Source organism: Myotis brandtii, unplaced genomic scaffold, assembly GCF_000412655.1.
Source record: "Myotis brandtii unplaced genomic scaffold, ASM41265v1 scaffold479, whole genome shotgun sequence".
NCBI lineage: Eukaryota > Metazoa > Chordata > Mammalia > Chiroptera > Vespertilionidae > Myotis > Myotis brandtii.
The window spans coordinates 538,990-552,724 of NW_005368305.1; the positions used below are offsets into that span (position 1 = coordinate 538,990).

The following is a 13,735-nucleotide window of genomic DNA, read 5'->3' on the forward strand; positions in this document are numbered from 1 at the left end:
TGCCTGGCTGCCGGCCGCCATCTTGGCTGACAGTTAATTTGCATATACTCACTGATTAGCCAATGAAAAGGGTAGTGGTCGTACGCTAATTACCATGTTTCTCTTTTATTAGTGTAGATGGTCAGCTATTAGAGTTGCAAATCAATAATAAATATTGCATTATTTTTTCTAGAAAAATTTAAAGAATTTACATAGAAGTTTCTAAGTCTATCTGATTTCTTAATAGAAAAATCAATTTCAGTGTTTTTCTCTTCTCTTTTTCTAAAAGCCCCATTAATCCAAATGCACAGAGAGGAAACACCATCATTAAATACATCCCCTGACATTACAAATTCAGACTTTACAATCACAGATCAGCTTGGAGGACCTGTTGGTTACAAAGGCAACGTGAGGTTGTCTGAGGGATCCCCAAAGCAGATTCCTTTGCAAACAGAGAGGCCTCTTCTCTGGGTGATACCACCCGGCCATCTTTTCTATAGATGTTCCTCTAAGCCATTATTTCTAATGACCTTGGCATACTCCTTGGCTGATGTGTAAGGGACTCTGGGTCTAGTCAGGTCTTCAAAATCAACGTGGAAGGAACCAAACCGCATGCTGTAACCCTGGTTCCACTCAAAGTTATCCAGAAGAGACCATGCACAATACAATTGAAGGTTGACTTTATCAAGCTGGATAGCTTTGAACGGTTCCTGCAATGTCTGTCTGAAATACTCCCAGTGTTGAGTGTCATCAAGAGATGTGGGGTCACCCTGGGGAAACCCATTCTCGGTGATGTAAATTACAGGGTTATTATACCTATCCTTAATATATTTCAGTAGTTTTCGTATTCTCCACGGCACCACATAGACCCAATCCACACTTATCCAAGCTGGGTCTGGAAAAATGTCCATCTCCACACCCTGGAGAACACCCAGTTCTCCTCTATTGTTCTCCCAGTACTTGACGAGGCGACTTGAATAATATTACACAGCAAATAAATCAACTGTGCCTTTGATCATTCTCTTCTCTTCTTCTGTAAATTCTGGAAGCCTTGATGATGGATAGCCTTGCTTTTTACTCATGGAGGCGATCTGGGACTTGACAACTTCTGGATAATCACCATCAATAAAAATGGGTTTAGCAAAGAAATGCAAGTGGAAAGCCAAGGCTCTTTTAGCAGCTTCCTGGTCAGACACTGAACTGGGATTTGCTGGTTCCACCAAGCCACAAAACAATGGTAGGGACACCGTACCCTTCTGCTCTTTTTGGAATTAGGAAGCATAGCTGAGCCAGGCTCTGGGATGGGCCTTAATCAAATTATGAGCTGCCTGATAGCCTCCAGTTCCCAGGTGAGGTGTACCAGGAGGAAATGCACCTAAATCATATGCCAACAGGGCAAACAAATTAGGCTTATTTATGGTGATCCACTGCTTGACTTGATCCCCAAATGTCTTGAAGCAAAACCGGGCATAATAATCAAAGGATTCAATGAAAAAAAAAAAAAAAAAAGGATTCAATGATGTCTGACAACCAACCTCCTTGGTCTTCTAAGGTCTGAGGCAAATCAAAATGGTAGAGAGTCACTATGGGCGTAACCCGATTTGCTAACAAATCATCAATAATCTTGTTGTAATAGTCAATTCATAGGTAGGAAGTGACATAGCTGGCACTTAGCCCTGGTACATGGACTCCAGATGCCTTAGTGCTAACCTCTGTGCTAGTTCATTAGCTCCATGAATTCTGCTCCTTTCTGGTAATGAAACCTGTTGTCCCATCAGGTAGCAGACATGACCAGGAAAGAGAGAAGCAGTAATGAGTCAATCCAAGCTGTTTGGTACATTTCAAATCATCCTCCCACAGAGTGTAGCTGCCATGAGCTACATCGCCAGTCTGGTTTATGAAAACTCTCCTCCATGATGGTTGAATGTGTCCCAGACACGTTCCATCTGCATCCCAGCCTCCTCATTAACTCAATGTACAATATTTATAACTTTAACCCTTTGTATGCCATAAGGTCTATGGACGCTTTAAAAAATCATTTTTCGTGAGAATTTTCAACTGAAAATATTCAGTAACCCGAATTGTGAGTAATATATTTGTTTTTATAATATTCATTGCAAATTGAATTTTCTCATTAAATTCAAAATATCGTGGCATGTGGGGATGGTTTCCGTTTTGGACGCGTGGCAGTTAACTGGTTAAAATATGCTTTTACAATAACATGCACAAGCCAGTTATGTGTTCTGCTGTCCTTGATCCCTGAAGCTGACTGGTGGCAAAGGAAAAATTATTGCATAGTGCTGCCACATAGCAGGATTTCATGGTTCATTATCTGAAGATCTCCCGGTTGGTCAAATCAGGCAGGCGCTTGCTCAAAATGAAGATAGACATTATTTTAATATTATATATTAGATCATCAATTTAAAATATCACTTTTATCTTAAATCTCCATATTTGCATAGCTCTGTTTCTAGATATTCTTTCTTTCTTTTTTTTTTTATTTTAATATATATTAGATCATCAATTTAAAATATCACTTTTATCTTAAATCTCCATATTTGCATAGCTCTGTTTCTAGATATTCTTTCTTCTTTTTTTTTTTTTAAATCTTTATTGTTCAGATTACATTTGTTCCTCTTTTTTTTCCCCCCCATAACTCCCCTCCTCCCAGTTCCCGCCCCACCCTCCGCCCTCACTCCCCACCCACTGTCCTCATCCATAGGTGCATGATTTTTGTCCAGTCTCTTCCCGCATCTCCCATTTCCCTTTCCCCCCCAAGAATAGTCAGTCCATTCCCTTTCTATGTCCCTGATTCATTATAATCACCAGTTCATTCTGTACATCAGATTATTTATTCACTTGGTTCTTAGATTCACTTGTTGATAGATGCATGTTTGTTGTTCACAATTTGTATCTTTACCTTTTTCTTCTTCCTCTTCTTAAAGGATACCTTTCAGCATTTCGTATAATACTGGTTTAGTGGTGATGAACTCCTTTAGCTTTTCCTTATCTGTGAAGCTCTTTATCTGACCTTCAATTCTGAATGATAGCTTTGCTGGATAAAGTAATCTTGGTTGTAGGTTCTTGGTATTCATCACTTTGAATATTTCTTGCCATTCCCTTCTGGCCTGCAAAGTTTCTGTTGAGAAATCAGCTGACAGTCGTATGGGTATTCCCTTGTAGGTAATTGAGTCTCTTTCTCTTGCTGCTTTTAAGATTCTCTCTTTGTCTTTTGCTCTTGGCATTTTAATTATGATGTGTCTTGGTGTGGTCCTCTTTGGATTCCTTTTGTTTGGGGTTCTCTGCGCTTCTTGGACCTGTAAGTCCATTTCTTTCACCAGGTGGGGGAAGTTTTCTGCCATTATTTCTTCAAATAGGTTTTCAATATCTTGCTGTCTCTCATCTTCTGGCACCCCTATTATTCTGATGTTGGTACGCTTGAAGCTGTCCCAGAGGCTCCTTACACTATCTTCGTATTTTCGGATTCTTTTTTCATTTTGCTTTTCCGGTTGGGTGTTTTTTGCTTCTTCGCATTTCAAATCTTTGACTTGATTCTTGCGCTCCTCTGGTCTGCTATTGGGTGTCTGTATAATATTCTTTATTTCAGTCCGTGTATGCTTAATTTCTAGTTGGTTCTTTATCATAGCATCGAGGGTCTCATTAGTTTTCGTGACTCTCTCCTCAAGTTTATTGACAGCTTCTAGCACATTTTTGCAAGCCCTCAAAATTGCGATTTTTAGCTCTATATCCTCCATTTCTGTCATGTTTTTTTGTCTCCGCATTTTTTATGCTTTCTTGGTGCACCCCCTAGTGGTCTTTGTGCGCAGTCTTGTTCTAGTTGAGCCTTGATTGTTGTAGTTAATACTAGAGGGATTTGACCACCAGGCCGACTGGCTGTGTGAATCAGCTGTGTCTGCCGCGGAAAACTTCTGTCCTCTGGGGAGGTGCTAATCTAGCCTTTGCCTGAGGCTATCCGGCAAATGGCTCTGCGCAGGGCTTGGGCGGGGCGGGCTCAACAGGGCGGGCGGAGGGAGCCGTTATGGTGCCCTCAGTCCTGTTCCCAGAGGCTCTGCTTCTCAGAACCCCCGGAACCGCTGCAAACCTCGGAGGGAAAGCTGCCTTCCAACTGATGCCAGACACTCCCGCTTCTCCCGTTTGGGTCCGAGTCCCCAGCGATTCGCCCGTATCTGGAGCTCAGAGTCTGAGACTCCCCCCTGACCGAAAACGACAACCGCGCTCTCAGCCACCAGCCCGCTTTGCGCGCGCACCTCCGCACCTGAGTTTTTTCCACACTGCGCCTCCTCTGAGCCTCGGTGTGCTGTTATTTTTCCTTCTAGTTGAAGAGTCTCTCCTCAGCCAGCCTTCCTGTGGTTCTGGGTGATGTCCGTTCCGTCTTTTAGTTGTATTTTTGAAGTGGTTGTTTGCGGCAGCAGTCTCCGGTGTTTACCTATGCCGCCATCTTGCTTGGAATCTCCACAGTCCTGATTTTAAAAACTCTAGATATTCTTTCTATCCCATTGTTTTCTTTCTTTTTTTTTCTTCTTTTTAAGATATTTTTATTGATGTCAGGAGGAAGGTAGAGAGAGAGAAACATTAATGATGAGAGAGAATCATTGATTGGCTGCCTCCTGCACACCCCCACTGGGGATCAAGCCCACAACCCGGGCATTTACTCTGACTGGGAATTGAACCATGACCTCCTGGTTCATTGGTTGACACTCAACCACTGATCCATGCTGGCAGGGCCCCATTGGTTTCTTTATTCCCAAGTCATCATATACTATTGGTCTCTTTATTCCTGAGTCATAACCTATTCATATCATTGGTTTTAGCAACTACTTTCAGGAAATTTTTCTTTTTATTCTATTTTAAATTTCTTAATTATTAGATTTTTTTCACATTCTGTTTTCTTTCTTAATATTTTATTTTTATTGTTGACAATATTACAGATGTCCCCCATTTACCCCCTATGCCCACCTCTACCCAATCGCACCCTCCCCTTCTTCTGACTCTCACCACACTGTTGTATGTGTCCAATGGCTATGCATATATGTTCTTTGGCTAGTCTCTTCACCTTTTTTCATCCCATCTGCCCCACTTACCTCCACTCTGACATTTGTCAGTCTATACCATATAGCCATATTTCTGGTTCTATTTTATTTGTCACTTTATTTTGTTCATTAGATTTCACATATAGTGAGATTATATGATATTTGTCTTCCTCTCACTGGCTTATTTTGCTTAGCATAATAATCTCTAGGTCTGCCTATGCTGTAGCAAAAGTTAAGAGTTCCTTTGTTTTTACAGCCCTGTAGTATTTCCATTGTGTAAATGTACCACTGCTTTTTTATCCAGTCATTTGTTGATGGGCATGTGAGCTATTTCCAGATCTTGGCTGTTGTAAACAATGCTGCTGTGAACATAGGGGTGCATATCTTTTTGATTGGTGTTTCAGGGTTCTTAGGATGTATTTCCAGAAGTGGGATTGCTGGGTCAAAGGCAGTTCTATTTTTAATTTTTTGAGGAAACTTCATACTGTTTTCCATTGTGGCTGCACCAGTCTGCATTCCCACCACCAGTGTGCTAGGGCTCCCTTTTCTCCACATCTTCACCAGCCTATTTTGTTTGTTGATTTATTGATGGTAGCCATTCTGGCAGATGTGAGGTGATATATTGTAGTTTTAATTTGCATTTCTCTGATGATTAGTGACATTGAGCATTTTTTTTTCATCTGTCCACTGGCCATCTATATGACCTCTTTGGAGAAGTGTATATTCAGGTCCTTAGCCCATTTTTTAATAGGATTGTTTGTCTTCCTGGTGTTGAGTTGTATAAGTTCTTTATGTGTTTTGGAAATTAACCACTTATTAGAGGTAGCATTGGTAAATTTGTTCTCCCATGCATTGGTCTCTCTTTTCATTTTATTGATGGTTTCTTTTGTTGTGCAGAAGATTTTTAGTATGCTGTAGTCCCATTTGTTAATTTTTTTCCTTTGTTTCCCTTGCCCTAGGACAGTGGTTGGCAAACTCATTAGTCAACAGAGCCAAATATCAACAGTACAACGATTGAAATTTCTTTTGAGAGCCAAATTTTTTAAACTTAAACTATATAGGTAGGTACATTGTTATTAACTTAATTAGGGTACTCCTAAGACTTAGGAAGAGCCACACTCAAGGGGCCAAAGAGCCGCATGTGGCTCGTGAGCCGCAGTTTGCCAACCACTGCCCTATGAGATAGATTGGCAATAATATTTCTATGAGAAGATGTTTTCTTCTAGGATTTTTATGGTTTCACGACTTACATTTAAATCTTTTATCCATTTTGAGTTTATTCTTATGTATGGTATAAGTTGATGGTCTAGTTTCATTTCTTTGCATGTACCTGTCCAATTTTCCCAACACCATTTATTGAAGATAATATCTTTATTCCATTGTATGCTCTTGCCTCCTTTTTCAAATATTAATTGACCATAAAGGTGTGGGTTGATTTCTGGGTTCTCATTTCTGCTCCATTGATCTATCTGCCTGTTTTTATGCCAGTACCAGGCTGTTTTGGTTACAGTGGCCTTGTAATATAGTTTGATATCCAGTATTGTGATCGCTCCAACTTTGTTTTTCTTTCTCAAGATTGTTGCCTCTATTCTGGGTCTTTTTAGGTTCCATCTAAGTTTTTGGAATATTTGTTCTAGATCTGTGACATATGCCATTGGTATTTTAATAGGAATTGCATTGACACTATAGATTGCTTTGTGTAGTAGTATAGGCATTTTAATGATTTTATATCTTCTAATCAGTGAACACAGTTAATGCTTTTACTTATTTGTGTCTTCCTTAATTTCTTTCTTTGATGTCCTATAGTTTTCAGTAGAGGTCTTTAACCTCCTTGGTTAAATTTATTTGTAGGTATCTTATTTTTTGTTTTTGTTGTTACAATAGTAAATGGGATTGTTTTCTTAGTTTCTCTTTCTGATAGTTTATTATTCGCATATAAAGATGCTATCAATGTCTGGATATTGATTTTCTATCCTGCTCCTTTGCTGAATGCATTTATTAGATCTAATAGTTTTTTGGTGGAGTCTTTAGGTCTAGTTTCATTTCTTTGCATGTACCTGTCCAATTTAGGGATTTCTGTGTACACTATCATGTCATCTGCGAATAATGACAGTTTTACTGTACTTCCTCCTTTCCAATTTGGATGCCTTTTATATCTTCTTCTAGTCTGATTGCTGTGGCTAGGACTTCTAGTACTATGTAGAATGATAGTGGTGAAAGTGGACATCCTAGTATCCACTTTCCAGATTATTAAAGCAGGTATTCAGGGAACAATTGCAGTCCAAGATGTGTTTTGGAATGAAAAGAGATTGAACAGTGTTGTTGTTTAAACTAGACCTGTTGATTTTTATTCTAATTCGTAGTTTATGAAACTGCTTCAGAATGCCCTGTACACCTATTCCCACCCTTTATTCATTTTTTCCCCCTGATCCTTTTCCTTTTCCCAGTCTTTCTTTCTGATCATTTCTTTTAAGGTGGTAGAAAACAGGTAAGAAAGCACAAAAGAAAGGAATCGTTTATGTCCTATTTTCTGTATTTTAGCCTTTCTTTGGTCATATGCCTTTCACATAATTTATTACATTGTGTATATGTACATGTATGTGTATATGTATATATGTATTTGAGTTTGACGAGAATATCCTTGTTTACTTGTTCATTCTTCCTGACTTTCAGGGCAAGCTTTACCTCCTCTTTGACAACATTTCTTATTCTTTCAGTCAGAATCAGATAGGCCACCTCGCCTGTTATTTGTATGCCTCTTTACGAAGGCACTGATCACATTGTGTGTATGTGTTTCTGTTATTAGATTAAGAGCATGGACTGTATCAAAATCAATGTTGAATCACTAGTACCTGGTACATAATAGGCTCTGATAGATTTAAGGAATGGATTATTTTTGGCAATAGAGGGCACCATGGGTATATGATTTATAAAATAGAAAACTTATAGCAAAATTTTATATTTCTGAAGTTGGTGTTATTGTGGTGATGTATTTTAGAAGCAATATAATGATATGGTGTCTGAGACCTGAATAAGAAAGAGTTGTGAGGTTTTCAGGTTTGCTTATTTTATCCCTTTGCCCAACTCTATCATTTAATTAATCCCATGTTGTGAAGTAGGAAGGGAAAACTCAGTTTAAGTTCTTGGTCCTTGGTCTTTTCTTCCCTGGGGCTAATTCAGACCCATTGAGACAGCTCTTTGCTAAGATTCTGAAAGGGGGGAGAAAATGAGCCTTCAAACCTATCTGTATCTTTCTCTCCTAAGTCACATCCCTTAACCCTTGGGAGCTCATCCTATATAATAAAAGCCTAGGTGGCGTCGCACCTTGCGCCATGTTCCACAAGAAGGCCGCCACAAGAAGTCCACCATGAAGATGGCTGCACGCACAGTGGAGGAGGGGCCCGGTGGCCGCTCCGCAGAGTGAGGCCTGGGGGTCCTGTGGCTCCATGCAGCGCGGAGGAGGCCAGTCCCGGCGTCTCTGCTGCCTCACGCAGATGAGGCGGGTCCCGGCGGAGGAGGCAGGTCACGGCAGGGGAGGGCATTTGTGGGTGATCAGGCCAGCAGGGGAGGGCAGTTGGGGGTGACCAGGCCGGCAGGGGAGGGCATTTAGGGGCAACCAGGCTGGCAGGGGAGGGCAGTTAGGGGTGACCGGGCTGGCAGGGGAGGGCAGTTGGGAGTGACCGGGCCTACAGGGGAGGGAGGGCAGTTGGGACCTACCAGGCCGGCAGGGGAGGGCGGTTAGGGGTGAGCAGGCTGGCAGGGGAGGGCAGTTATGGGCGACCGGGCTGGCAGGGAAGGGCAGTTGGGGGCAACCAGGCTAACAGGGGAGGGCAGTTGGGGGCGATAGGGCCAACAGGGGAGCAGTTAGGCGTCGATCGGGCTAGCAGGGGCGTGGTTAGAGGGTGATCAAGCTGGCATCTGGGTCCTGGGTGCCAGAGGGAAGCCGGTGCCGGCAGTCGGGGGAAGGAAGGCCTACTCTTGCACGAATTTCGTACATCGGGCCTCTAGTTAAATATAATTCTTTCTCTTGATGCCAGATGAGTTCTTGGCTTTGTGTCAGAGAGGCATATCAGTAAGGTCCCATGTGACAGAGTCAGATGAGGACTGACATCTTTACCATTGTATGGAGTTCACATTATGAACTTCCTAGGACAGTTATGAAAGGTAGTTTGGCTAGACCACCAACTTACACCATACACAAAAATAAACTCAAAATGGATAAAGGACTTAAATGTACGACAGGAAACCATAAAAATACTAGAAGAATCCAAAGGCAACAAAATCTCAGACATATGCCGAAGCAATTTCTTCACTGATACAGCTCCTAGGGCAGTTGAAACTAAAGAGAAAATGAACAAATGGGACTACATCAAAATAAAAAGCTTCTGCACAGCAAAAGAAACCATCAACAAAACAACAAGAAAACCCACTGCGTGGGAAAACATATTTGCCAACGTCATATCTGATAAGGGCCTAATCTCCAAAATTTATAGGGAACTCATACAACTTAACAAAAAGAAGATAAACAATCCAATCAAAAAATGGGCAAAGGACCTAAATAGACACCTTTCAAAAGAGGACATTCAGAAAGCCAAGAGACATATGAAAACATGCTCAAAGTCACTAATCATCCGAGAGATGCAAATCAAAACAACAATGAGGTACCATCTCACACCTGTCAGACTGGCTATCATCAACAAATCAACAAACGACAAGTGCTGGAGAGGATGTGGAGAAAAAGGAACACTTGTGCACTGCTGGTGGGAATGCAGACTGGTGCAGCCACTATGGAAGACAGTATGGAGTTTCCTCAAAAAACAAAACATGGAACTCCCATTTGACCCTGTGATCCCACTTCTAGGAATATATCCCAAGAAACCAGAAACACCAATCAGAAAGGATATATGCACCCATATGTTCATAGCAGCACAATTCACCATAGCTAAGATCTGGAAACAGCCTAAGTGCCCATCAGTAGATGAATGGATTAGAAAACTGTGGTACATCTACACGATGGAATACTATGCTGCTGTAAAAAAGAAGGAACTCTTACAATTTGCAACGGCATGGATGGAGCTGGAGAGCATTATGCTAAGTGAAATAAGCCAGTCAATGAAGGAAAAATACCACATGATCTCACTCATTCATGGATAATAAAGACCATTATAAACTTAAAAAAAAGAAAAAAAAGAAAGGTAGTTTGGGGCTCTTTGTCCAGATCTATAAGGATAGGAGAGAGTCATACAATTCACCATCTTTGACCTTCCCATATTTTTGGACTTGGGCAAGTGCAAACCTAATCTATCCAAAGTCTACCATCACCTATCAAAGATGAGATAGACTACCTGTTTTATTTCATGAATGATGATAAGAACCCAGGAATGACCATTTTGTCATCTTAACTCCTGGGGACAAAGTAGGGTGGCTGCTGAAGCTCCTGATTCAGAGTCTGTGCCCAATATTGCATCGATCCAAATGTCCTTAATCTGAGCATTATGAACCTTCTATTCATCTATTGCATCAGACATCTTCCCCTTTAGTTTTGGAAGGATGCTAAATTCCAAAATATTGAAGTTTCTGAAAATGCCATCACCAATGACCTCTGAATAGTACTCTTTCTGCTTTAGTGACCATTTCTTTTATCATTGTCTGTACTGTTATATATCTTGCTATACTGACAAAATATTCTATTTTTCTTTCTTTGCTAGTAGCTATCTTTTCAAAGTCTCTCTATGATATTTTGTTGAATTCACTTCTATTATTAAATTTAAAGTTAAATGAATATATATAACTAAATTCTGTTCATATACAGGGTGGGGCAAAAGTAGGTTTACAGTTGTATGGAAAATAGTACAATAATCAGGGTCCTCAAACTACGGCCCGTGGGCCACATGCAAATACAAATATTGTATTTGTTCCCATGTTGTTTTTTTACTTCAAAATAAGATATGTGCAGTATGCATAGGAATTTGTGCGGCCCTCCAACGGTCTGAGGGACAGTGAACTGGCCCCCTGTTTAAAAAGTTTGAGGACCCCTGATCTATATATATGAAAGCCTAAGCGACTGTTACGGCAGAACGACCAGAACGACTGGTTACTATGATGCACACTGAGCAGGCAGGCAGGCGAGCAGTTAGGGGTGAGCAAGCAGGTAGGCAGGTGAGCAGTTAGGGGTGATCAGGCAGGCAGGCGAGTGGTTAGGAGTGAGCGGTCCCAGTTTGCGAGAGGGATGTCTGACTGCTGGTTTAGGCCTGATCCCTACGAATTTCGTGCACTGGGCCTCTAGTAAATAATAATAATACAAGAATCAACTCTGGGCACTCTCCCTCCAGGTAGCATGCCATGCCTTTCCCTTCCCTCTTCTTCCCCATTAGCACTTATCTCCTAAACTTCAAGGGACCCCATGAGACTTGCAGTAAGTGGAGCAGTGGGCAGCAGTAGCTCATCCTGGGCTAGACCCCTGAACCTGTTTCCAAGGCCGCCTTTCCTGACTTCCCAGTGAGCCAAAGCAGCCCAGCCTAGGTGTTCTCCGGTTGCTTATTCTACGCCCTTCCCTGTTTCACTGTCCTAAGTGTGTTTTTGTTGTGGTCAATAAATTCTTGCCTGCTTTTCTAAAAAAAAAAAAAAAAAAAAAAAAGATAATAAACTCTGTTTCATGTATCCACAATTGTAAACATACTTTTGCCCCACCCTGTATTTTAATTTACACATTATAAATGAACTTTTAAAATCCAGTGTAGCATATCATGCTTGTGTTTACTACAAAAGCAAATAGTTATTTGCTTTTAGTGCAATATGTAATTTTCCTAAAATTCTTTACTATTGTCTACCATATTATCTTTTTAGGAAGCAAGAGAAGTCGCTACGTTCAATATATTAAACTTAAGTAAACTTGATTTATTTTTTTTCTAAAGAGAATGTTTTAAAACTTGTTTTGTAGGCCAACCTTATTCTGATCCAGCTCTTCCTCCACAAAGGCAAGACAGATTTTATTCTAATACTGGTAGACTCTCTGGACCCGCAGAACTCAGAAGTTTTAATATGCCATCACTGGATAAAGCAGGTAAGAAATACTTGTGTGTATGTATTAAAAATACTTTTTAATAATGGTGGCAAATTAAAGAACTAGAAGCTGAATAAAGGACCATATAATTGCTATCTGTGGTAGCCTTAAGGCCAAAATCTCTTTCTTGTTTTTATGTTTCTTGTTACTTTGTACACATCCGTGGCATCTACATATATTTGGTGATTGGTTTGAGCACCATAGGTTTACTCTGTGAACCTATGAAGGAAAATTTTACTCTGTTTCATGATTTTCTAATTTTTTCAGTACACTTACATATATCCTGTTTAGTAATCAGGGAAATTAGGCTTATGTGAATGGATATGTGAAAATACACCAGAAAAATAATTTGAGTATATGCTCTGTTGCTGGTCTAATCAATTATCTTATTTAAACATTTTGTACTTAGATTTAACTAACATTTAATGAGGAACTTATTATTTTTCAGGCATTCTTTTCCTTAAACCACCTCAAAGCAACCCACTGGAGTTAGGAAATATATATATTACATATATATCCAAGGTATCCATCAGAAGTATATAACATTAAGAATATAAAAAGATTAAAACATCAGTAGAAAGTTAATATAAATATATTGGTAAATGTTTTCTCAGGAAAGGAGGGTATATGTTTGGGGGGAAGGCATTATTTTTTTTGAAGTGTTTATTATTTTAGAAAAGTTTTTTTGAATAATAAGCAAAGAAGTAGACCTTTGGCCTGGATTTCTATTATCTATAATAATAAAAGCATAATATGCTAATTAGACCGGACGTCTTTCCGGACAAACTTCCAGACGAAGCCGGGGCTGCAAGGAAAGCCCGGGTCCTGGGTGCCTGTCGGTGGCCGGAGGGAAACCTGGGTCCCGGGTGCCTGCTGGCAGCCAGAGGGAAGTCCGGGTCCTGGGTGCCAGAGGGAAGTCAGTGCCGGCAGCCCGGGGAAGGAAGGCCTACCCTTGCACGAATTTCATGCATCAGGCCTCTAGTTAGTTATAATTAAATGAATTATTTTTGTTAGGTTTTTGAAATTGTTTTCCCCCATTAATTCAAGCTTAATAGAATGAAAATCCTATATAATAAAAGCCTAGTATGCTAAGTGTCTGGTCGTCCGTTCAACCAATCAAAGTGTAATATGCTAATGATATACTAAGGCCCCTCAACTGCTCGCTATGACGTACACTGACCACCAGGGGGCAGACAGTCGACCGGTCGACCAGTCGCTATGACATGCACTGAGCACCAGTGGGCAGACACTCTGACTGGTAGGTTAGCTTGCTGCTGGGGTCCAGCCGATCGGGACTGAGCTAGATGGGCTGGACATACCCTGGAGCCCTCCCGTGGTCCCTCCCCGGCCCCAATTGTGCACCGGTGGGGTGCCTCGGCCTGGCCTGCGCCCTCTCGCAAACTGGGACCCCTCGGGGGATGTCAGAGAGCCGGTTTCGGCCCGATCCCCCAGGCCAGGCCGAGGGACCACACTGGTGCATGAATTCGTGCAGCGGGCCTCTAGTATATGTATAATTAAAGTAGTGCTATTTAAAAATTTTTACATGTTCATTTTTTGGGGTATTTGAACAATATTTGATTAAGCACATAATATTTATTTATTTATTTATTATTTTTTTAAATTAAATCTTTATTGTTCAGAT

At 40.8% G+C, this 13,735-nt stretch overlaps 1 protein-coding gene and 1 pseudogene across 8 annotated transcripts in view; one reads left to right on the plus strand and one right to left on the minus strand.

The window, feature by feature from the left end:
• CTAGE5 (CTAGE family, member 5) overlaps nt 1–13,735 on the plus strand; it is a 126,545-nt gene that overhangs the window by 104,043 nt on the left and 8,767 nt on the right. For all 8 annotated transcript variants that reach the window (XM_014547540.1, XM_014547541.1, XM_014547542.1 and 5 more), the window contains one exon: nt 11,971–12,093. In XM_014547540.1, coding sequence (XP_014403026.1) covers nt 11,971–12,093 — 123 coding nt within the window. The remainder of the gene's footprint in view (nt 1–11,970; nt 12,094–13,735) is intronic.
• On the minus strand, nt 474–8,364 carry LOC102263740 (annotated as a pseudogene).